We start from the raw sequence: 25,279 nt of genomic DNA on the forward strand, positions 1-25,279 counted from the left end.
CTTATCGTTGCCTTTGTTTTCTTTTCTTCTCCTTTTTGACATTTTTGCAGTGCACAGGCTGTGCGCAGCCCTCTGTTTGCTTATCACTTCTCACAAAACTGCCTGCCTTAGATAGGGGCTGCTCAAACCCGCCGGGCAGGCGGCTGGCTCTGCACTTGTGGAAAGTCTGTTTTCTCCATGCAGCTCTGCCTGACGAAACAGGCTGCTGCCACCCTCTAAATTGCTAATTATAGATAAGAGCGAAAGAACAACAGTTCATTCCACTAACGAGAAAGCAGAGCTGTCACGTGTGTGCAGCTAACGGAGTCTAAGAGGTACCTAGGACAACTCAAGAGCTGTGAGCACAGTGCCGCTGCAAAGCATCCCTTGGGAAGGAGGGGGGAACTTCCCAGCTGGGGATGCTAAAGCAAAGCCAAAGGACGTTATGCAGACTGGGCTTAGGGAGTTATTTGTTGTATATGAGATGGAGAGCATGGAAGCCCATTTTAAGACCTGTGCCGGGCTCCACGTTTCTGCCTTGCTGAGCAAAACGGCTCCACTGGCACGTTCGGCATCCATTCTAGTGCCGAGTGATGCATCCCGCGTGGCGCTGATTGATTACCACTGACAGTGGCCCCAGGGATTTTAAACCTGATACTTCAAGCATTAAAGCATCCCCTGTGAGCTAAAATAGAGGAAAAGAGCTCCTGAGGACCCCCTCCTCCTGTCCCACCCAGGGGCTGGCACTGCGACCGACAGCGCTGCTGTCTAAGTGAAGAATACGGGGAATGCTCCTCCCCGCTGGGGTTTGTCGGCAAAATGTCCTTCGTGCCAGTGTCTGGCGCCGGATGAATCTGCGCATTTCATGTAAGGGGCTGCCATGTTAGCACTGTCCATAGGGAGCAGCTGTCGGGGTTTCTTTAGCTCTTCCCTTGCCCCACGTATGTGCCACTGGGTCTCAGTTTACAGCCTCGCTGCCCCATCAGCCGTGCCCCTGGCAAGCAGGGAGGGCTGTGGGACCTGGAAACTTGCAAGGGGGGAAAATTATTCCTCATATTCATTTGTACTCACTGATCTTCCTAGACACAGGGGGGGAAGAAGGGGAAAGGCAAGGCAACAGGGGAAAAAAGACTCTTAAATATTAATCTAAAAATTCACTCACTTCCTCTTCAGTTACTGCCCATAAATCACTCAATGCTCTGTCTCCTGCTGAAGATAATATTACAGGTCTCTTGAACCATAATTGTGTTACATCTGACAGCCAACTCCCAACAAGTGGAAAACAAATCCCTAACAAAAACATTATCCCCCTCCTTCCCCTAAGAAACCCCATCTCGCCAGTAATACGGCAGCTCTGGCTTGCTCTGCCCTCTATTTAAACCACTTTATCCTACAGAGAAACAACGCTACCCACCTGTTGGTGTCCACCACCTCTGCCGCTGGCACTCCTTCGCAGCCCGGCTCCCACCACCAACCCCAGTGAGCTACCGAGAGCCTGAGTCACCTATTAAAAAAGGAAGCTGCAAGCTCAGCACCAGTCTCCCGGGTGGCCTGGCCAACCACATGTCATCGGCTTTGCTCCCAAAATCAGCCACCCTGAGCAAACACAGCTGCTAAACAAAGCCCTTTGTGTCGCCATGTGTGCCCCACGGCAGTCCGTGAAGCGGGGGTTGTGTAACGGGGCCTGAGATCAGCCGGGGGCTTGCACGGGACTTGCACGAGCCGGAGGGAAAGAGATAGCCCGGTGGTGCAAGTCTTGCCAGGGTCCTGTCCCCCTCCATCGCTCACTGAAGGCAGCAGTGATCCGGAGAGCATGCCACCCCGGCCAGCCGAATCCGGCATCCTCGGCCACCTGCTCAGCATCTGCCCAGCGTCGCTCCTCTGCAGACCAACAGTGGGTTAGCCATGATGGCTGCTGGATCTGGCATGTCCTACCACGGAGCACAGACATGGTACAGTCTCACCCCTTGGCTGTGCCATGGCTCGGGTGCCAAGAGACATTCGGCACATCCCCCAGTGCAGGACCCAAACCCCAACACTCAAAGGCTGGTGGGAGCAAAGGGATCCATGTCCTGGAGCTTTTTAGCACTGGGGAAATCAGGGCAAAAAACCAGTGATTTCTTCACACTGTGAAAGGGACTCTGTTTTCCAAAGGGATGGAGGTGAACCAACATGGAAATGCTCCTGGATTTGTGGTGCTCTGGGGTGTCTGTTTCCTGGGAATTTGGGGCCATTTCTGCTATTGCTCCCTGCCTGGGATGGGTCGTGGGTTACTCCCAATTGGACAGTCATTACCAGCTGGGACCCCTGACTCAGGATGTGTGGCTGGATGAGTGCCCCCATTCCCACCTGCTTGTCCCCGGCGTGCATGTCAGTGAAACCTCAGCAACTCACTGTGCCGCTCCTGAAGCTGGAAGCCCGTCACTGCAGGTGGGGACCCCATTTCTCAGTGCCTCAATCCCTAGATGTGGGAGCTCCATGTACCGAATCACACCTACCCCATCCTCCTCCCAGCTTTGCCCCCTGGAAAATCAGTCCCCTGACAAAAGGAGCTCCTAAATACCGGCACTGCTCCACGGCTTGGGCTGGGGGAATTTGTGCGGATGGATAAGCACCCATAAAAGCTGGCTGGGAAACCAGTGCTGCCGCTTAATCCGGGAGCCTGGCAGCCCATTGGCAGTGCTTGGTCAGCGGGGAAAGGTTTAAATCTCTGGCCCCAGCCCCTGCGCCAACGGCCCTGGTCCATGGGGAAGCTCTACCGGAGGAGACGCACGCTGAAGGTGGCGTGGGAAGAGGCGTAGGCTGCCTTGCTGCCCCAGTTCGGAGGCTGCCAAAAGGGTGAGTGTTCCTGGGATGCTGCAGCAAAGGGTGTGCAGGGAAGGGTGGTCCTGGGAGGGTGAGGGTTTGGGGAGGGGAGAGCATCTCTAGCTATTTCTCATTGGCCTCATGACCTGCTCTTGAGGCTTTAGCACAGGTTAAAATGTTATGTGCTTCTTTTTCCAAAGGAAGGGTGAAAAAAGATGGGGCAAGGGTGCAGCAGGGAGCATTGAAGGGATTTTAGGCAGTCCGCAGTAAAGAGTGAGGACCAGTGGTGCTCTGAAGTATCCTGTTTATCCTCATGGGTACTCCCTCCTGACTCTCGGATCACACTTTGCTCTGTTTGCAAACTGCAGTGTTTCCTCTCATTTTCAGTTCTACAAAGGACAGTGAGGATTTGAAACTCAAGCTTTTTCTTTTTGCCATGAATTGGCCAATTATGTGAGAAAGTGACAATTGTAAACATGTTTTTTTTTTTTTTAAAGAAGTCATCTGTTTTTTGACTGTTTTGGTCCAAGTTACCTTTTTGTTATAACTACATGGGCTAGGAATTGACCTTTAAAAGTGAGAACTGAGATTTTCATACGCTCACCTAACCAACTCAGCTGTAAGAACACCACTGATTACAGTTAGGTAACTAACAAAAATCAGACAAATTCACAACACTTTTTGTCTGATTCCATACTTTCATGAGTAGACTTTCTCCTTTCAAGTAAGTTTGTATAGCATCGAGTACAATAGATCCCTGATTTGGAGGTGGGGGGCATCTCTGGCATAGATCGTAAATGTAATGACTAACACACATCAAAAAATATAAATCATTCTCTTTTGCAAGGGTTTAAGAAAGATTTTGCGCTGTCTGCAAGCTGTATGTTGCAATCACTTGAGGAGCTCTGGTGCATAGAGCTAATACATGAATTCTGCGGGGGGAAATGGGCTGAAAAGTGCCAGAATGAGAGGAAGGTGCTAAACAAATAAGTAAAATAAAATATTGTAACTAAAGAGCAGCTGTGTTGAAGAGGAAATAAGATTTAAACTATCATTTCCTGCTTTAGGAATTGATTACTAAATTATAGTAAAACAATTAACATTTTTCACATGTATAAAGTTTTATTTGCAAATCTGAGGAGGTGGGAGGGGGTGAAGAAAAAAAACAGCTACTGAAAAGTGCCTTGTTTCCAGCACTTGAATTTCAAAGTCAGATCTCTTTACAATTTCCAGCACCTCTAAACTGAAGATTCATGAGCTTTAGTCATTTCTGCAAGTGTTTTTGGCTCCTCAGTGTCAGCTGGACTATGCAGGAGCAACATCACAACCACCAGGTAATTTAAACAGCTCCCGAGAGAAGTCAGGAAAATTTAGCCTGAGGCGGAGCTGAGTATCTGCCCCAAGGCAGCTCGGGGCTATTTCTGGGCTTTGCAAAAATCCAGGAATGTGGAGGACACTATTCCTGGTACCAAAAAAATGCCAAGAAGCTCTGCTGAGAGACAGCTGCCAGTGGCATTGCTGGTTGGGGATGTGGCCTTCCCAAGAGGGCCAACTGCTGTGGGGTTGTCTTTCCTTAGAGAGGGACTGAAACATCACCCAGGTCGGCTCCCCTGCTTTTGGGATACGAGGTGCCTAGCCAAGGCGGATGCAGCCCCGACTATCCGCTCAGCACTGCCTTGTTCTCCATGTTCCTCTATTATTTGCAAGGGGTTAATAAAAGCCGAGCGGACGATTAATATATTGCTCCCCGGGGCTGTGTATCGCTGGGATCTCGGTATCCAGCCCTGCCCTCTGACATTCCGAGGATCGCGTATCGCACACCGTTCTTGTACCCTCCAGTAACTCTTTACCTGTTGTTTATAGCGGGGGCGGGGGGGTTCACTGAAACGATGATAAACACCCCTGCTGCCAATACAACAAGAGCTGTTTTTATTTTCCTCTTTCTCTATTTCACCTACCCCTGAATGCTGGCCAGCAGCAGGACTATTTTTATCCCTGCCCACCCTGCCAGGCTCCGTGCCCTCTGTGTGCGCTACCTGCTCCCGTAGAGCAGCGTCTCAGCCCCTGCAGGTTACAATGCAGGGTGGCCATTCCTGATAGCGGCTTCCCTCCCCCTAAAATCCCCTTCCCCAGGGAAAGCAACACCGAGCTGTCCACTGGAATAACCTCTGCCTGGGGAGAGGTCTTCTCGGCATGCCGCAAATACCAGACCTTTTAAGGGAAGCCCTCTCTAACCGCTGCAAAGAGATACCTTGGGAATGTCTGCGCAGGCATGAGCCCTGCGAGCATCACCGGCTGCACATCCCTCCTGGGATGCAGACCACAGCCGGGATCAGGGCTGCAGCGTGCATCTTAAAGCATTTCTTTGCCATGCCATGGTGTTTATGTGGGGGCATTGCATGAATACCACGTAGCTCTGACGAGCTGCTGAGACCCTGTCTTTGCTTTCTATTCTTATCATGGTGTTTCCATGCTGCTGGCAGCTTTTTATCACTGACAGCCAAGAAAACTTAATACTGTTTTGGAAGAAACAGCCATAGCCAAAAAAAAAAAATTAGCAGTATCCTTTAAAGAGAAAACCCAACCCACTTGTAGCTATTGAGTTTCCCTGGCATTTCCATTTATTTCTGAATGAGGCAAGTTGCCAGTGAGAATATGGGGAAGGAGAGAAATGGGTGGCTTTAAAAGAGTAAAATACCAGGTTGTACAGTACTTAATGCAAAGATTCCTGCTACCAGGTTCAGACCCAGACTTGGGGTTTTTGCTGGTGCCGAAGAAGGATTTCCATCCTCTCAGCATCCTCGCCTGGTTTCCCCCCAGAAAGGAGGCTTTTGTATCCTGCAAAATACTGCATCTATTCAAGGGCTGAAAACTGCCTTTGTAGGACATTCCTATGAATTTCCACCCATGCTGGATCCCTTAATTGCCACTAGTGGATTATCTATCACTTTGCCTGGACAAGAACACAAGTTTTCATATTTTGCCTCTTCTCGACAAGTGATATTTGTACCTGAGGCACCAACTCCACTTCTCTTTTCCCAAATCCCTGTTTTCTAATAAAAACATAAGGCTACTTCAGATATTTTCCGGCAAAGATTTGGGTGAAAACTGCAGACCTGGAAGGATCTGGGGGAAGTTAAAGAATTTCTGTTATTCTCACAGCAATCAGCAGGATGTCTATCCCAGAAGGAAACGTTAATCACTGCCAAATGCATGAGCAGAAAAATACTACTTTCAGCTCAGGCTGTTGGGGTCATGCCCTCAGTGACTGAAGGGCAGCACTGAGACCTGGATCTGAGGTCCTGGCTCTCTCCTGTTGGCCATGACACAGACCTTAGAGCTAAAAGGCTTCAGCAGATGGATAATCAGGTATGAGACACACACACGCATGCACAGGGGTGGGTTTCTGCTCCGTCTTACAGAGTTGCCCAGGTTTTTGGAGTTACTTTCTATACATGAGCACAAATAGGGAGTGGTATGGCCATATTAATGCTGCTAACACAACAGGCTCCTGAAGCCCTTTATTTGGCTCAGGGTCACAAACACATTTCTCAGCCCTCTCTGGAGACTGAGAGAAAAAGGGAGGGAAAGAAATTCCCTCCTTAACTAATCCTACACTGCCTCCTGTTCTCTAGGGATGCAAGACGAAGCAAAGCTCATTTCCCTCTGAACAGTTCACATTTTGCTGCCTGCTGCCTACTGCCTACCAGTCCTGAACACAGTTTTGATCTGGAAGATGTCCTCTCTACCCCCAGCATCCATCCAGCTCACCCAAATCCCATACAGATTCTTTCCCCTGCTGCTGGTCACGGTGACCAGAGTCATGGTAAATAACAGTGGTTTTGGGGAGAGAGTAGACATTGAGGTCTGGCCCCATGAATTTAAGCCTCAAAGCTAGGAACTTCAATATTTCAGGACAGGGGAAAAGCAAACATGTCCAATGCTCTGTTTCTGCCTTGAACATGCCCAAGCACCCTAGACAACAGTGCTGAACGAGTCCGAAGCCACCATCCATGGAACACAGAGAAAGCACCTTCTGCAGCAGAAGGTGGGATTTATCAAGCTCTGGGCCAAGAAAACAAAAAACATGGCTTTCCATGAGCTGCAACCACCTCTTTCACAGTACGAGGCGCTGAGCATCCTCATTTGCCCTGTTTTTTAGCATTGGTCTGAGGTTCATATTCAGGCAACATTTCACCCCTCTCTACCCCCAAATTACTTACAGGGAGGTCTCAGTAGTCCCAATAGCTGTGTCACGCCGTAGACAGCCCCAGTAGAAAATCTGCGTGAAACTCACGGCTGGGCAGCCCTTAGTGTATCCTACTAGGAGCCCTGCTCCGCTCCCCACACCCTCGGTCCTGTTCACTGCCTCCCAGTGGTCTCTGGCAGCTGGTTTTATCACCGAGCACTGGGCTATGTTGAGAGGATGAACCACTTGGTCTATTTTTAGGGAAGAGAGAAATTGCTCTTCCACCAGGCTGAGTCAATCATGAGTTTTAGCAGTCCTACATGGAGGCTGGGAAAGTCTGGGGGCCTGGCGTATTTTCAGAACTTATTCATTCAAAATACCCCTGGTGTAACCTGGTACGGGACAGGGGATGCTTCCAGGCAGTGGTGCAAGGGGAAGAGGCATTTCCCTGACTCACTGTCGTGTCCTCGGGCTGTGATCTGCATGGCCTGGCCCCCTTTGCCTCTGGCCACAGCCAAAGCTTTAAGGGAGAAGCTGGGAAGGTGACTATTTTCTCATATTAGGTATATTTTCCGGTTCCCTATTTCCTCATCAGTTCCAATATTTTAGAACCAAGAAAGAAAAAAAGAAAAAAAAAAAATTAGGAAAGTGAGAGGAAGCGTGTATGCCAAGAAGGATGATCAAGCTATCTGCTTTATGGTCAGCTGGGAATCATCCCCATCCTTGCAGTCCATCCGTTAGCAACGCGGTGCTGCAGGGAGGTGCTCTGGGCAGTGTTTGGAGAGGGATAACAATAAAGCACTCAGCCCCAGGGGGCTCTTGATGCCCTCAAAGCTCAGCAGGGTAATGGGTACTATTTTCAGCATATTGATGGTGGGCACAACTGCGTGCCAGAGCTGGGCGCCCCGACCTGGCCATGCTGATTTACAAATACAAACATAACCAATGGCTCTGGGGCTTATTTTAACAGTCCACCTTTACCAGGCTGGGATAGTGATAGCACTGAGGAACCCAGTAATGTTTGAATCATGTCCAGCTGCTCTCTCTTTGGTTTACTTTCCTGACATCTTTAGAGAGCATAGGCTTGAGTAAATCACCACGTGGCGATGAAAGGAGATGTGGGTTGGCTATGCCAGTACCAGGAGTCACCATCACCTGATATAAAACACTCACTCAAAGGTGCTTAGGATCACAAAACACAGGGTGAGAGCCACAAGAGACCCATGATCGGTCCCACCCTGCTTGTACCCACCCAGGCCATGCCCGTGGCCCACAGCACCCAATGCCAGACAACATGGGACTGCAGCAATGGGGGAGGGAGATCCATGGATGTGAGCTGTGCTGGACTAGATGGTCTTGGGGCAAAAATCATATCTGTTTTATCTGCCAGCACAGAGCTGTCTTAGCCTTTCTCTGTGGTGTGTTTTTGGACTTGATGATCCTAAAGGTCTTTTCCAACCTAAACGATTCTACAGCATGTAGCACAGGAAAACCTCAATTTCTGCCGGACTTGTTGGTCACATAAAGATCTCAGCAGCATTGTGCTGAGTAGGTGACCCTCGTCCTTAAAGGGGATCCGTGTTTTTTTTTAGAACTGTAGAGTAGAATCATAGAATCATTTAGGTTGCAAAAGGCCTTTAAGATCATCCAGTCCAACCAGTAACCTAACACTACCAAGTCCACCACTAAACCAATTAAGGGTAGAGTAATAATTGCATGTTTCCTGGCTTGGTGCCTGGATTATTTTTTAATGAAAGTAAAAACTAGGAATCATTAAGGTTGGAAAGGATCTCTAAGATCATCATTCCAACCATCAACCCAACACCACCATGCCCACTAAACCATGTCCCAGAGTGGGTCTACCTGTTTTTTGAACACTTCCAAGGATGGTGACTCCACCTCTCTGGGCAGCCTGTTCCAATGCTTGACCACTCCTTCTGTGAAGAAATTTTTCCTAATTTCCAACCTAAACCTCCCCTGGCGCAGCTTGAGCCCATTTCCTCTCGTCCTATCGCTAACTACTTGGGAAAAGAGACCAACACCCACCTCACTACAGCCTCCTTTCAGGTAGTTGTAGAGAGCAATAAGGTCTCCCCTCAGCCTCCTCTTCTCCAGGCTAAACAACCCCAGTTCCCTCAGCCACTCCTCATAAGGCCTGTGCTCCAGACCCTTCACCAGCCTTGTTGCCCTTCTCTGGACACGCTCCAGCACCTCAATGTCCTTCTTGTACTGAGGGGCCCAAAACTGGACACAGTATTCCAGGTGCAGCCTCACCAGCGCCGAGTACAGGGGCACAATCACCTCCCTGCTCCTGCTGGCCACACTATTCCTGACACAAGCCAGGATGCTGTTGGCCTTCTTGGCCACCTGGGCACACTGCTGGCTCATGTTCAGCAGCTGCTGACCAACACCCCCAGGTCCTTTTCCGCCGGGCAGCTTTCCAGCCACTCTTCCCCAAGCCTGTAGCGTCGTATGGGGTTGTTGTGACCTTTTGCTTCAAAGGGCCAAACAGCTCACCACTGATGATTTTCTGGTTTGAGTTGCTGAATTTTTTTGGTTTCCTCTTTCTGAATACCTTTGCTGGAGTTTTACAGGGGTGTTTGGAGGGGCTGCTGCCCTTCTCTTTCCCCTATAGGTCTGCAGGTATCAGTCCCTGGAGAGGATGCTACACATCAACCAGGCTGCAGTTCAGCGTGTGAGGACGTTTCCCCACCAACATTGCATCGCATCGCATCGCATCACATCACATCCAGCTCCAGATGACCATCTGTTTTCAGATGGTGCTGGGAGGGCCTGGCTCCTCCTGACCATAGCCCAGTTTCTTTAAACACCCTGCAAGGCTACAAATTACCAGTCCCCTGCTGTCTGTGTTAAGCCTGGTGCCTAGGAAGACCATTACCTTTCCATCTGAAGTGGTGTCCATTTTCTTTGTTGCTTCCTTCACTAAATGAGCATCACGGAAAAGAGCTCTGTTAGAATGGGCTGAAATTTAACCATCTTGGGGATGGGGGGGAAAATACAGCCACCCTTTTTACTGCTGTCTGCTGAGGAGGAGACCGTACATTGTGAATGATGGCTGTGAGCGAGGTGCAGAATGAAGTGGCCCCTGCTGAGTGTACCCTGTGATGTGGAGCAGGAAAGCGAGGGATGTCATTAGGAGGGTGGTAGGCAGGTCTTTGGTCACCAGCCAGACTGTGAGTCAAAGGGCTGGGGATGGCAGGGGCGGCCAGCAAACACGTACCCACTCAGGTAGCATGAACTGGGTGGCAGGGGTGTCATCAAACACAGCAGCAGGCTGAGGACAGAGGTATCTTATTTATTCCATATGGGTGGAGGGACAAAGGCAGGAGGTGAAGGGCAGAGCATATCGGCTCAGTCAGCAGCTCAGGACGGGTGTGCCTGTGTGTCCTTGTGGTGTGCATGTGCCCAGCAGGAACACACAGGGTACATGTATATTTGCGTGGAGCTCTGTCTCCATCTGCAACACACATTTGCCTGTCTGTCTAGCTGCAACATACAACATACGTATGCAGGGGTGGTTGCCTGTGTGCATGCATGGCTGGCTGGTCATTCTCCTGCTGTCTCTCTGACCGTCCCTAGGTGGAGGAAGTGGTCTGCTATGGATTGTGACTTCCATGCCTGTTCTCCCATCAGTGCCCCTGCAAACTACCCCTGCGAGCACTCTCCTGCAAGATCTGAGCTACCTGACAGCTCTCTGCGCACAGCTCCTGGGGAAGGGTTTTTCTCCTCCTGTCCGGAAGATAGCAACTAATTAGAAAGCAGGAAATGAAAAAAAAACCATAATCGATGTGGCACTGGGCCTTTCTGAGAGACACTGAGAGTGTGACAGGGGGAGATCAGCAGCCCGGGGGCACAGGGGTCTGGAGTAGAGGGCAGCCCTGAGCCCTCGACTGGGGCAGGCTGGCTCCTGCTGGGAGCTGAGAGAAGAGGGCAGCAGGGGCTCAGCAGGGGAAAAGCTCTTTTGGTTACCTCAGGTGAGAGTATGGACTAGGGCTTGCAGGAAAAAACAACTAGATGGGACCAGCCTGTCTGTTTTGATGGCTGCTGCCAGCCCAGCTCGGCCAGGCGTGAGCGGAGGCTGCTCGCTCCCCTGCCCTCCGCGACTGCCTGGGCACTGCCGCGTGCTCCCACAGCAGCCCCCAAAAGGTGTCTGTGATCCCAGCATCCCTGTCCGGCTATCACAGGGGATGGGGGCGGTGAAAGGGGATGGATTGGCACCTGCTTCTGCCCCTTTTTTCTGCAGTGCTCTAGTCAGGGCGGGCAGGTGGATCCTATGCTTTAACACCCCAAGTTTTCCTCCTGGCTGAGTGGCTGAGGCACAAAGTGCTTCGGGCTGGACAGATTGGCCACTTACAGGAGTCCTGACATTCAACTCCTGCTTCTCATGCTCATGAAAAGCAACTGCTGAACAGGAAATGAGCTTTTGAAGGTTGTTTTGACTGCAGGAGCCTCTATCATTTCAAGTGCCAGAGCAACCTTGAATTCAGAGTCGTCTGTAGCACAAGCACAACCTTTTATCCTAAATCAGCATTTTTCCCCCACCTTTCTGATCCTTCCAGTTCACTAGTGATGTTCTCCCAAACCTGTCTGCTGAACACTGTGCTGCAAAAAGGGGGACGCTGCCTGCAAGTCCCCAGGCCATGGAAAGATGGAGGGCAACAGCCTTCTTCCACCGCCGGGGCTGAGACATGGGGTCCAGCAGCTGCTGTGCAGCAGCATCTTTGTGGAGACCAATTTTGGGACTGAAGTGGGACAGTTTCATTGTCGCTAGATGGCACCGCACCCCTTTGCAGGAGAAAGTGTGGGTGCTACAGCGAGGAGGGGAAAAGCCATCCCCTGCCAAGCAAGTGTTGCAACCAGATCTCGGTCTCCCTGCAAGCAGGATGGGGGAGCCCACCACTTTCTGCCCTCTCCTTCACCTCCTCTCCTTGCTCTGAAAATTCCCCTTGGATAGAGGTCAAAATGAATACAGAATAGAAAGGGGAAGGGGGAGGAGGGAATTAAATGCATTTTGGAAGCTGTCTGGATGCTCTGTAATTTGCAGTCACATCAAGCTCCCATTTCATCTTTGCTCTGCACTGAGGTAACATCCTCGTGTGCCCTTCAGCTGAAAGCACTGAATAATGGAGCTATATTAATACATACATGCACAAGCGTATGTATGTGTGTGAGCTGGGGGAATGGCATGCCTGTGTGCATGCCCCTCTTTTCTCTTTCTTGGTTATGATTTTCCTCTCTCTCATTGCCAAGATTCATCTAGAAGTTGTTAATTTTTAAACCCACCGTACTCAGGAGGCTCTACCTGCAGCAAATTAGCTGATGCCTTCTCCTCTTCAATATTAAAAGTCTCAAGCTTTCAGCCATTTCCCTTTGGGGAAAATGGTTCCTTGATTTACCACCTTCCTTCCTAGGAAGTCTTTTGTTCTTTCATGTAAGTCTTCCACAGCTCAGTTTAATCTCATTACTGCTATCTGTAGGCATTTAGACCTCTTTAATTAGTGATTTGGTGACGTTTTTTGGTGGCAGCTTCCTCCGGATCATCTGATAATGTCAGCGTGGCTGGGGATGTAGCCTGGCTGGTTTAGCTGCCTGGGAATGGGTTTTTCTAAGGTGTGTAGCAGCCTTCCCCTTGAAGCAATGCTCAGGACTCCAGCGGTGCCTGAGAGGTGACTATGCTGTGGAAGGAGGTACAGCAACTGGTGCTTTGACTCCATGTGTAGTTATTCAGCTCTGAACTGTTCCATGGATATGTATTCGCTGATAAGCCAAACGCCAGTCAGCAGAACTGTCTTGAACACTGCCAAGCTGTTGTCCTCCATATCACAGCGTCCCAGACCTGAGAGCCATGCTCTGTGCTTAACCTTACAATATTGTGTGTCTTCAAACCACTCGACACCCTGCCTTCCCCATCGCAGGTCACTGCATTGGCTGGGTGTCCCCTCCTCAGTCCTGGGGAAGGTCTGTGGGACAGTCCCTGCATGATGGTGAGGAGGCTCCTGTAGAAGACCTGCCCTGGTCACTGCTGGGGCAAGTGGAGCACTGATGTCTCTCTCGCACCATGGGAATGACCAAGCACAGCACAGGTATAGTCCTGGACATGTCTTGTCCCGAGGTATGGGACAGCTGGTTCCTGGACTTTTTTAGGAAGTGTTACAGCTCCTGTCTCTGAGCAAATCCAGCACCTACATCAGAGGTAGCTGTCATATTCCCAGCTCCCTGACTGCAACTGCCTCCCTAGAAGGACCCCACACCACATAAACCCTAGCCCTACCAAAAAAGCCGTGCTTGAGACAACATGAAGTTTTTGCTATTGCAAGGCCTTTGAGTCAGGGGCTGGAGAGTGGTGTAAGGCTTTAAGATAGACCGTGATTCATCATAGACCAGCTAGAGGAAAAGACATTTCTCGCGCTGTAAAAGGCACACTGCAGCTAATACTGTGATCATGTATAGCAAGATAGCATGGTGACTTCATGTGCTTTGATATTAAAAACAAATCCCAGCAATGCTGTGGAAACTTCAGCTCCTTCACTTGTCTGTGTGCTCATGTAAGAGACTTCTTTTCCCATGCAGTTAGGTAGTTAAATACAGTGTCTCAAATCCAGGCAGCATGTGATTTTTTTTTTTTTTTTTTTCCTCTTGTGTGAAAGAAAAGGAAGAAATAGAAAGGAAAGGGAACAAACTCTGGATAGATGGGATGGATTCCTGATCCAGGCCCAAAGCAGGCAGGATGGTTCCCCCGGTCTCAAACCCACTCATTATGGGATTGCTGGAGAGTTGTTTGTTTCTGCTCCCAATCTACAAAACCTTCCTGACAGTGAGTCTTAGTAAAATTCAACGCTTTCCCATGCAAAGCTTCAGCCTGGATCTCTTGCTGTTCACAGATACCTCTTGCCTTGAAATATCCCTGACCTGCTTTAGTCCCAATGACATCATAGCATTAGGGATCACTTACATGTCCTATCTTAAGCCAAGGATGACTGTGTCTGATACACCCCTGCTGCCAAATCCAAAAAGGAGCCCAGCCAAGACTCCTTAGTTAGGTGCAAAGGAACCTCTCCCTTTTCCTATCCTCAAGGCTGAGGTGCAGGGAGACATTACTCATCCCAAACTAAACATGGACGTACTTCTGCCTTGGTATTTAATATCAGCTATTTTTAAATGCTGAGATAACAGCACAGGGAGGGTCAGCGTGGCTCTGTGGACTCATCACTGGCCCAGATCCCAGCTGTGCTGGGATTTGCCAGCTCCAAATGGGAGCAATGGGACCAATCAGGGCTGGAAGGGGTACAGCTGCAGTCGTGGGGTCGTCTGCTCTCTGTACTCCTTATCCTTGAACACACTCCTGCATGGCCAGTCCTGGCACTACCCACACGATCCCCAGCCAGAATTGCCCGGTCAGTCTCTGCTATGGGATTACACAGGAAATATAACTTTGCACAAGGACCAAGCAGACCCTTCCCGGTTGCAACTATAGAGCTGGCAGTAGAATAGCAATGATGACTGGTAATGAAAATAAATCCAACTCACAGCTTCTGCCTGTGGCTGAGTCATCGGCTGTATCCGTCACCGAGGAGATGATCGCCTGCCCAGCGCGGGACAGCTTCCCTTCCTGTGTGGGAATGACAGCAGGGAAACAGGTAAATTCCCATAAATAGAGAAGAACTGCACCAAACCTTAGTGTAGGGAAGGCGACTGCACCAGAGGCTTTCCAGAGGCAAAGGTGGTCCTGACATTGCCTCCATATATTGCGTGTGGTTTGGACTTTTTTTCTGTAGACCTGACCCAGGCTTGGCTTTGCTCTCTTCTCTCCAAGGACAGTGCTTCGCAGCATTTTGGGCTCCTCTCTGTTTCCAGAGCTAAATGGTCTTTTCTCTACCCATCCTCATTTTTGAGGCAACCATTTCTGGGTTGGGTTTATCCATCCATTTTCTTTACCTGCTTCCACAATGATTTCCATGTCTCAAAGCCAGTAATGATTGCTGTTGCCCTATCCTGTACCCAGTGAAGGGACCAGTCCCTCTTGTGGAACAGTAATCATCGGGGTTCTAGCATACAGTGGTGAGATGTAAATGATCATTTTAGACAGAATCTCATCCATAATTAATATTCCAGGTGATAATGACTTCATGGGACTCTCTTGTTTCCTTGATGTAGGTCTCTCTCCAATCTAGGCTGACCATTCCTACCAACTCCTTTCTCTCCAGGAAAAGGATGATAGCAAGGAATAGTTTGTTGAACGTATGACCTGTGGCCCTGATAACATTAAATCACCCAGAGCTGGATAGGATTAAAGATAAACTGTGAGGGACCACAGACAAAAAGATGGGTGTCTGGACTGAGAGGAGAGTAACAGGGCTGGAAGCAAGTTTAAGCCACAGATGATATTATGAATTTGCCCTTTCTTGTAGATATTGTCTGACTCTAGGCATCATCAGCTGCTTACATGAACTGGCACTGACTTCCATTTCCAGCTCCTTTGGTGCTTTAGTATTTAATAGAGTCAGGCCTTTCTTCACTTGTCACAGCACATGGTACCCCTTTTCCACTGGATGCTGTGGCATTGCAGAACCTGGCCCAAAGGAAACCCAGCATGTGTTTGAGGATTTGGTGGTGTTTCTGCCAGCTTTTAATAATACAGAAAGAGAGGTGGCCTCCATGCTGCAGGGAGGTGATGTGCCAAGGGGTTTTCTGCAAGTAAGCTCTGTTGCTCACCCTCACCACACCTCAGAGCAAGCTCTATCCTGATGGGAGCTCTGATGTCACAACATGGCTCCCCTGTAAACCTGCTCCTCTTTCCCTGATCATGGAAGGTTAGGCTTCCACAGGGCAGCCTCCATGCCCAGGGTTTGGCATCAGTGGATGATGAAGCACCACCATGAAGCCCAACCACTTATAAGGATGACTCTGGACACCCAAAGAAAATAAATTTCCAGGAACTTTCAAAGAAGAGTACTTGCTAACCTTTGCAGGAGACTCCTTCCATTTGATGGCAGCAGGACTCCATTGTGCCTTCCTGTGGATGCTCTGAAGAGAGGAAGGGAAGGATGGGTCTTTATGGAGCTTGGACTCCATGCTCAGGGGTTGGATTGTTGTCATGATTCTGGCATCAGCCTCCCTCTTCATCAAAATGCCATTGGGAGATGGTGTCTTGAGTGGAGCAAAATGTGAACTCTTATGCCATGGAGTGGCTTTAGGAGTGTCAAAGCTGGTCAGGAGTCCTCTGAGATTCCTTGTTGGGGCACTGATATTAGGGATGGGAAGATCCTCCATGGACTTGCTTGAGCACTTATCACTGGGATGGCTTTGAGATAAGACATGTTTTTTCCCCATTGGACTGACATTAGTCTGTGGTAGATACCTTCTCTCCATGAGCTAAAAAAACCAAAACAAACATCAAAATAGTCTCATATCTAGCTTCAATAATAAATCTTCTGAAATTTTTATTTCTTGCTCTTTTACTCCAAGCATCACATCTGTTGACCTTCTAACTTTTTGGGATGAAAGAGTGTCCCATAACTGTCTGCTCTGTGTTCTCTGGAGTAAATGTCAGGGACATGATCTAAACACATTCTAGCCCTTTTTGAAGTGTGGGAGAAGTTTCTGTCTTGCTTATTTCCAGTGAAACCTCCTGATTTGTCCATAGTCACGCAAGGAGGCCTTGGAGTAGAAAAAATATGACCACTAGTTTTCTTCTCTCTTGGTTCATTGTCTTATCCCCATTTCCATCCTCTTCCTCTAGGAAACTGTGTTTCCAAACAGTCAGAAAATCCCCGGCTCTATCGTTTCATAGGAGACCTCCAGTTTCATCTTAAAAACCTGGACTAGAAATAAAAATTTTCAGATTCTGCCTTTTTTTAATGAGGTGCAATTCAGCTTTCTCTGGTCAGTGGGAAGCAGCCCTGTCTTCAGCAGGGAAATTGGATGAAGTCCAAGGTATCTGGCTTCCAGCGTGTGATTTTATCATTGTTATTCCAGGTTATAAGAGGCCCTTATAACAAAGCAGGAGGACACATCAAGCAAATACAGAACCGAGAACTGCACCTTATGCCAATAAGTTTGCAATCAAAATATGATATACAGGACTGTGGTAGGTGGGAGGTGCACCTTTGCCATGATGTGACAACAGTAGTCACAGCTTCTAGTTAGGGGGTAACTCAGTTTAAGATGCTGAAATGTAGACATCTGAATGTAGCTGTGAGCAAAATCTACTTGTGAACTTGATGTCTAAGTCCCATTACAGTCAAAAGCACCAAGAAAGTGATTTCTGCACCCTCGGGTAGAACAACAGAAATGACACTAAGCACCTACCAAAGAAAGTAGGTGCTTAATGTCATCTGAGACACACAGGGTAACTGCCAAAGCCTCCAGCTACTGGTGCAGAAGGGCAGAGATGTTTCAGTGTCATATCTGTCATCCCAGTGTGGCTGTCTGGGTGCCTTAATGACTTTCTGTGCCTTTGCCTCAGGCTAGATCCTTCCCTTGCTTCCTAACCAGTGCTAAATCCTCTGCCAGGTTCTACATCTCTTGATGGTCTTCCATTAGGCTCTACCCCTACTATTTATTCACTCCAGAGCAATCTGAATGTTATATATGAAGCTTTCATCCCATCCTGGAGCATCTTATATGTGTCAGTCCATCTGTACATACCAAAAGGGAATTGGATCTGACCTGCCCTGAGATGTTCTCAGAACAGCACCAGGTATTGCAAAAAATGTAAGGTTTTTGTTTGTCTCTAATTGCCAAGAACTGGAGCATTATGTTGTTAGGACATGCTCTGTTCCACCTAGTCTGAGCCTTTGGCTCTCACCTTGGGATGTTCTTGCTTTGACATGCTGCTTTCACAGTCCAGGATGCTCTGGTACCTGCAGGAAAGACAGGAGATGGCACCTTAATACCTTTTTAGCCTGGATTTTTCCATATAGTAGACAGGCTCTTTCTGCCTTCCCCTACCTTCTGGAAAATATCAAACCCAATAGGCTTGAAAAGCAATCTTGAGGAGTGAGAGAGACTTGAAAAATCCCCCAAAGAGGACTGGTTTTAGGTCTAATGGATTAGTTCAGTGTAGTGCCACTAGATCCAGCGCGAGCCCTCTCCTCCCAAGCCCTGTGCAGGTGTGTCCCTGGCGGACCCTGTCTCCCCGTTGGTGGATGATGTGCTGGGGGGTTATATTGGGTGAAAATGGAGTATTATTGCACTTTGCTGATATGTGGCTTGCAGCTGAACTCAGGCTTTCCAGAAAGTCAACATATTGTTTATTTATTCAGCTTTAATCTAATATAAAGGGATTTGTCAAGTCACCACCTGACCTAACATAACACTAGTGATGAGTGAGACCTTTGCAAAAGGAACCACTTCCCTTCTCTTCCTTGCTGTGGGGAGTGCACTTTCAGCTTTGTCCAAAGACCCTGTCGGATAGATGACTATTTACAATGCAAACTGACTAAGTTTGGGATATTTGGAACTAAACTGTCCCAAGGGGAAGTTCAAGAGACAGTCTTGACAGCTGCTCTGTCACTGTTATGTTGAGGGAGATGTACTTCGGGTTCTGTTGCTAATCTTATTTGTCTCACTCTTGGCAACGCTGTGGTCTGATCTCAGTTATGGGTTGTAACCAGAAAAGAAATTAGCCCTTAAAGGGCTTGGATTGAAATGCGACTCTCCCTGGAGCACTTTGGTTAGAAACAGTTGAGAGAAACTGGGAGGGGATGAGATGCCCATACCCCTCTTGTCTCCTCATCAGCTCATCTCTCGAGCATTTGCTCGTTTCCCTCATGGCACCTTAGAGACTATCAAGATTAAAAGCTTTAATTATCCACCTGGGAATGCTCCAGTCATTAGGGTCAAGGGCAAATTCCTGTGTGTCGTTGTATTTGGGGAAGTCTGTTGAGTGGATCTGGCTTTTAAATCAGGGCTTCTCTTCCAAGAGTAAATAATGCATCGGTAATATATAATGGCTAAGAACACTTATGGCAGAAAAGTACTTGCCTCTAGTTTGATACCTGGCATGCTGGGATGCTGTGTTTGGGAAAGACCTTATCTGAGTGAGATTTTGTTTATTATGGACGTGGGAGAGGGAGAGTCCACCCTGGAACCCCTGAGATCTAAGGTGAACTATAGATTAACCACCCACCTGGCAACCAGTTCAGAGACGGACACAGATTTTCTCAGAGGAACTGCTCTGTGATCTGGACTGCTCCTTGGAGAATGGCACAGAGAAGGAAAGGACTGAGCTGGCCTCAGTTTGTCAGCTTTTTCCATGTTCTCTGTCTGCTGGCATCGGAGCAAGAGAGCAAAGGTTACGGTGCTGGATGTGAAGATCCAGGGAAAACAGGCCAACAATAAGTGCATCCATGTCCACTCACGGGACTGGCGCATCAGTAAAGGGCTGTGGAACAAATGCTGATCCATCTGCAAACCTCATCACATAAATTCACTTTTGAGAAAATAAAATAGAGTTAAAGAAGACACAATTTAAATTGAACTACTCCTAATGCATGGAATGGGTCTTTTCCACCTCTGCCTATCACTTTTCTTATTCTCTTAGATCACCCAGTTCATCTCTGTGACAGGGAGAGAGAAAGAACCTGAAGAAGAATTAGCTTTAAATAATTTAAAAATTATGTGATGGAAATTTTATATATGCATCATTGGTTAAAATTTTTTCATATTTCCAATGTTGTATAGACCTGAACCAGCTCTGAATTCAGGCAGTAACTGGAGAATTAAGCTCCTCTTGGCCTCTTCTGCCAAAAATGCTCTTGTTCTCCAGGCTTCAGAAATGTGCAGTGGAAGTCTCAGGCACTGGGTTTGCAATGACTGATCTGACACTTGGAAGTACATTAGGTCATCTGGGGTTCATTTTCTGAATTTAGAAAGAGCTCTAGGGACCTACAAGTTATATGTAATTGCTCTTTAATTACTGACACAAACATTTGAACTATGGGATTATTAGATACTTATATTTAGATTTTGAAAATACTTGTTTGAAAAGCCATGTTGCTTGCAAAATATGTTTCATAAGCGATTTCTATTGCACTGGCCTGGGAGTTGGGTGGTGCCCAGATCCATTGTCCACCCATGTTTGGGTGTCCACTTCCAGGTGCACTCAAGAGGGGCAGATTTTCTGGGAGGTAGGGATGTCATTCAGCAGTTTATGAATTTCTTCCTCCCCTCTCATGCCTTTAAGACATCAGAAATCAAGGCCAGAGGGAGGGAGATATATTTCTTGCTAGTTTCTTTAGAAATTTCCTTTTTTTTTTTTGTTTTCCAGGTTATTTCCCATGATGTTAGAGAAGAGACAGATTTATTAGATCACAGGCTCCCACAGTCCAGGGATTGTTTCCCTTTTTTGCAGTGGTATCTAAGATTAAACAATTCCAGGTGAAGAGCCCTCAAGGGATTTACTCTGTGGCAAATGAGCCTGTTAGAAGGGAAGTGTTCCCCAATTTTCCATTTATATCCTCCCTTTTCCTTAAATACAGTACAGGCAGTTGATGGAAATACTCTTCTCAGCCCACCCTGAACAGTTCCCACAATCAGCACAGCATCCCTCAGTTGCTAAGGGTTTACAGGATTTTTCTGATATTAATTCATCCCATCTTCTGTGATCTGGGAGGGGTTTTGTGTAAAATCACTTACATGCTAGAGCGCTTCTCTCCACCCGAGAGCTGCCATTTGATAGTCTCCTCGGGGCTCTTCAGTACCACACTTCTGACTCCTTCCTCTCCCCCTTCTTTACAAGACAGGAGGCAAAGTCCCTTGGCAAAGCTGCAATTAAATATTAAAAGCTGATGTGGGAATGGGGATGGTGTGAGTTGGAGAGCTGGCACTGAAAAGCAGAAGAGATGAAGCCTTCTCCCTGCTCCTGTCAGCCTGTCACCAATTATTGAGGTCTCATTCTTCCCCATAAAAACACCGGGTAAATTCAGATCCCAGCTGGGGCACCAATAGCCATTTAGACCCAAAGCTAGAATCTGATTTAGGTGGAAATCTGCTGGAATCCGTCTCCCCACCTTGTCCCAGGTGTGGCAGAAATTCTCTCCTCTGCATGGGGATTTTTAAACAGATGTTTCTGGCACAGGTCATATATTCATCTTCCAAACCAGTGAGTTTTTTCAGCTCAGCTTGTGGTCCCCTGTGCCTGTGGCTTCACTGGGGAGGTTTTGCATGAGCTGCAGGAGAGAACATCTCCCCAGGGTGCTAACAGCTCTAGGGAATACACTGATTCTCCCAGCAAAAATGAAAGGTGGGCCAGGCTTTGTGGGAGGCAGGGTCCAGATAAATAAATTTAAATACTTCATTATTAAGGGTGAGAAAGGTCAGGACTGTCTAAGGGGATCCAATTTAGGCAATGTCTAAGTCTGATTAAAGTCAGAGTTTGGCAAAGGTAAACTCTTAGCCTTCTCAAAAAATATCATGGCCACAAACAGAGCTGCTTTTGCACCTAATAATAACTGGGTTTCTATGAAGTTCTTTCTGGGGATTTATTCTGTGCACGCTGGAAAGTTGACCAAGCAATAAAGCCAGTACACAAATAAGCACGGATAACAGTGCATTGGTTTATAATGAACAAGAAGGGCTGCATTTGACATCAAAAGCTGGAAAATCATTTACCCAGAAATGCCTAAGCTAAGCAAGAAACCTTTGACACAAGGAGCTAGTGAGTTAGGGCAAAGCAGAGATCCCAATAAACAAACTGGCTGTCCCTGTCATTACTTTACAAAATAATAACTTGCACTTCTTCGTATGTGCCGATTCAACTCTTACTGAATCAAAAATTCCTTACCAAGCTTTTATTCCAGCACCTAAAAACAACTGAGAGACATTAATGATTTTAATTCTCTCTCCTGTGGGTACAGTGAGTCTGATTTCATATGGTAGACCCTTCTCGCTATCAGTTGTGTGTTCATTGCAGCAGTGCCTAAGGACCAGCCTAGAGCACAGCCCCGGCTTCGTACATGCTCAGATTTGTGCCAGACTTGAACCCTTCACCCTTCTCCTGTGCTCTCAGGGTCTCCCTGACCTGTTGGATGCTTCCCAATGAACAAGATTCAGTTCTCGGTGGATTATGTAGGATGCCCTGCACCTTAATGGGAAAATACCAGTGACTTTAGTAGCTGGTGGGCTATCAAAAGACAAGTCTGATGGAGGCTAGAAGGAGTTTAGCTGCATGGGCAAAATAACGCTCTGAAGCTGGGATGCTTCGTTGTTAGTTATTTAATTTAGAGGAGAAGGATTTGGCTGACAGAATGAAGAAATGAACATTGCAGTTCATCCAATAGTGAGTAATGGAGGCTGCTAAAAGACCCATGAATTATTTTGGGGACTACTGCTATCTGTTCCTCTCTCCATAAAAGGGCTGCATGGACACAATTCTCTGCATATCTCTAAGGCGCACTCACTAGATAAAGTGCGTTTTGAAACTGTTTTTGCCAGCATCACAGTGCCTTTAGGCTGGTTCTTCAGCTACTGTCTCTGCTGGGGGCCTTGCTCAGCTCACAGTGATTTTGGTCTTTGCTATTAGCGGTGCACCGGGTTTGCTCTGTTGGCAAGCGCCAGTGGGAAGATGGGAATGAATTGTTCATGCCAAACAGTTTCTGTGAGCTGAGAAGAAGAGGTGGGGCCCAGTCCAGAGAGTGAGCAATGTCTGAGTTAGGGCTATACACACCTGCGCACTGCTGAGCTGCCCCTTTTGCCCCCACTTAGTCCCTGCTTTCCAGGAAAAAATCCCACAAGTCCTATTGCCTGTTTCTCCTCTTGCTGCTTTATTTTCATGCTGCTGTAAGTAGCTCCACTGGTTTGCATAGAAAAGTGCCTGAATCAGGTTGACTTGCCTCCAGGTACCAAGTCATGGAAGTAGGGGACTAGTTAGAGGATGGAGGGACAGTATGTACAAGTCCACAAAACACCTTTTCTTCCCACAACCAAGGAAGGCAAATCATTACTCTTGAAGACTCTTGGGGTTTTCCTCTTGCCTTGTGAGAAGTTGGAAGAGGTCTCTTGTAGAAACCAGGAGCTTTGATATGACATGATTTCTGAGCTTCAGCAGTTTCCCCAGGTGGAGGAGATGGGGTGAAGAGGTGCTGTGAGGACCCTTCTGTTCATGTTCTTCTGTGGCCCCCAAATGCTCCTTCCAGTCACTAGCCCAAGCAACCCTTGCCTTGTTTTGGGGACAGTTTTTCTTTTGGCTGCTCTGCTCCTGTTCTCCAAGGGGAGAAAACAGCTCAGCGCTGACTGTGCTCCTGGAAGGGCCTTTCCAGATGTTCTTCACCCTAAATAAAATGTGGTGGCCTAGTGTGCCAAGCTAGAAAGAGCAGTCAGCCACAAATACCTCCTCTGTTTCCTGCAGAAAGGTGGAAGCAACCATGTTACTTATGTGTGCCTCCATCCCAAGGACCCCGTATAGGGTCTGACCCAGGGAGAGAAGATAGCTGAGAATTTTTAAGAAGCCAGGCTGCACTTTCTCTCCTCATTGTGATAAACAGCCAAGTGACACCTTTTCCTTCAAGCAATGGGAATTTGCCTGCAGAAAATGAGAAGGGAGCTAGAAAGTCCTCCAGATGCTTCCACGATCCTGGGCATCAAAATGATGCCACTGGCACGTTCCTCTGTAGGGTCACAACTCTACCTGTTATAGACATCCACCCTTCCTTGTTCTGTGATTGCAACACGGGCCTTCTCCAGGGTAGGGGCTGGAGTTTTATTTCAGGCACTACGAAGCTTTATTGCTTGCCCAGGACATCTCCTGACCACCACACTAGGAACAATAAGCTCTGCTTTTTGTTTTTGTTGGCTATGGTCAGACACCCTGTGGGGACACTGAGGGTGCTTGGTTTGGCCCGCTGGGGCAGAGCAGGGCATCCAGGCTGGAAGCTGCACTTTGGTGTCTCATCCCCTGCCGAGACGCTGAGCTCTCTGGCACAGGCGTGGGCAGGGGTGGCCAACGCTGCCCGCACCTTGCTGGGGTAGTAGGCAGCAGGCAGGCAGCCATGTGAAGGAGGCAGAGGGAGTACAGGCAGGACACAGAGGAAGCTAGCGGGGAACTTTGATCTGAGAGCTACTAATGGTTAACATAGACAATTATTTCTAGCTGTGTCAAATGGACAGATCTAAGCCCACATGAGATTTGTGCTGACCAGACAGGGACAGCGGTTTACATAATCACCTCTATTATTTTTTCTTCTTTTTTTGCAGTTGTATAATGTTGTTTTGATAGCTGTATTCCCACCAAAAACATGTGTGCTCCTCTTTCTTTTCCCCCCATGCCCAGCCTGTGTTGCTTTGCTGCACGCACGTTTGTGCCCTGCTCGTCAGATGGCTGTGTGTGGGGATGGTGGGATGGTGCAGGGTGTGAGCAAGCACGAGAGGGAATAAATCAATTTGGGTGTGAATAGAGATCTGCTATTTGTTATAAACAGATTGATACATAAAAGAATTTTTGAAAAACACTGGTTGTGATGTGTGTCTCCTCCAGATTTGATCTCCTGTCAGGGAATTTACAGCAAACGGGCTACAAGCAGTAGAGAAGAGCCAGATTTTGCACTCTGCCCAGCATGTTCTCCCCATTTTTGGGGGGTAAGGGGAGCTGTTTGCCCCTGTGGCATTAGGGCTGTGCATGTGGCTGCATAGAGAGTATCTGATCCTGTAGCTGAAGGCACTGTGCAGCTCCAGGGAGCTGATGCTGGCAGAGCCAATTTGCTCTGCTGGGTAGGGCTCTGCACTAGCAGGTTACTAAGGATGGGTGCATTAGGGGAGGAAAAATCCCTGCAAAGTCTCTGGTATTGCTTTCTCTCCGCTCTCCATCTTTTTCTTGCAGAGAGTATCTGGATCCTTGCAGACATTTCCATAATTATTGGTTTCATGTTAAGTAACCAAAAAATTATCTATCAAATGCACATGTGGAACTAATGTGACTTATTTGAAAAGACCTGTCTTTGCGTTTACGGCTGGCGCATCACTCAGTCCTTTTTAATGAGCTTCCACGGCATCAGCACGTGCTGGCGAGGGAGCTCACGTGTGTGCTCACCCCGGGCTGCCCATGCCCCCTGGGACCGTGGGGCTCTGTTTTTGCCCCAGCTTGCTGAAACATGAATGCGTGGACTGCAGGGGCAGGCACGGGAAAACTGCTGCAAGAGCCTCTGTGGATGCACACTTTGAATGGTCCCTGCTGTAGATTGCCAAGTCTTTTTTCCAATTTTTTCTTTCGGAGTGAAAAACTTGGGAGACTGGCTTTTCTTGGGAGACCTCTGTAGTGGCTGGGTTTTGTGATGGCTGGAAATACCGTGG

At 48.1% G+C, this 25,279-nt stretch overlaps 1 protein-coding gene across 2 annotated transcripts in view; it reads right to left on the reverse strand.

The window, feature by feature from the left end:
* XIRP1 (xin actin binding repeat containing 1) overlaps window positions 1-20,082 on the reverse strand; it is a 34,046-nt gene extending 13,964 nt beyond the window's left edge. The window contains exons 1-5 of one of the 2 annotated variants that reach the window (XM_075706159.1): window positions 20,031-20,082; window positions 19,125-19,257; window positions 17,802-17,856; window positions 15,956-16,366; window positions 14,522-14,603 (exon numbers count right to left, since the gene is read on the reverse strand). In XM_075706159.1, the coding sequence (XP_075562274.1) occupies window positions 14,522-14,603; window positions 15,956-16,366; window positions 17,802-17,856; window positions 19,125-19,257; window positions 20,031-20,073 (724 nt within the window). In that variant the 5' untranslated portion in view covers window positions 20,074-20,082. Of the gene's footprint in view, window positions 1-14,521; window positions 14,604-15,955; window positions 16,367-17,801; window positions 17,857-19,124; window positions 19,258-20,030 lie in introns of those variants that run through there. The other variant, XM_075706158.1, reaches the window with a different exon arrangement.
* Window positions 20,083-25,279: the final 5,197 nt, after the last annotated feature.

This window comes from Pelecanus crispus, chromosome 2 (assembly GCF_030463565.1).
Source record: "Pelecanus crispus isolate bPelCri1 chromosome 2, bPelCri1.pri, whole genome shotgun sequence".
Taxonomy (NCBI): Eukaryota; Metazoa; Chordata; class Aves; order Pelecaniformes; family Pelecanidae; genus Pelecanus; species Pelecanus crispus.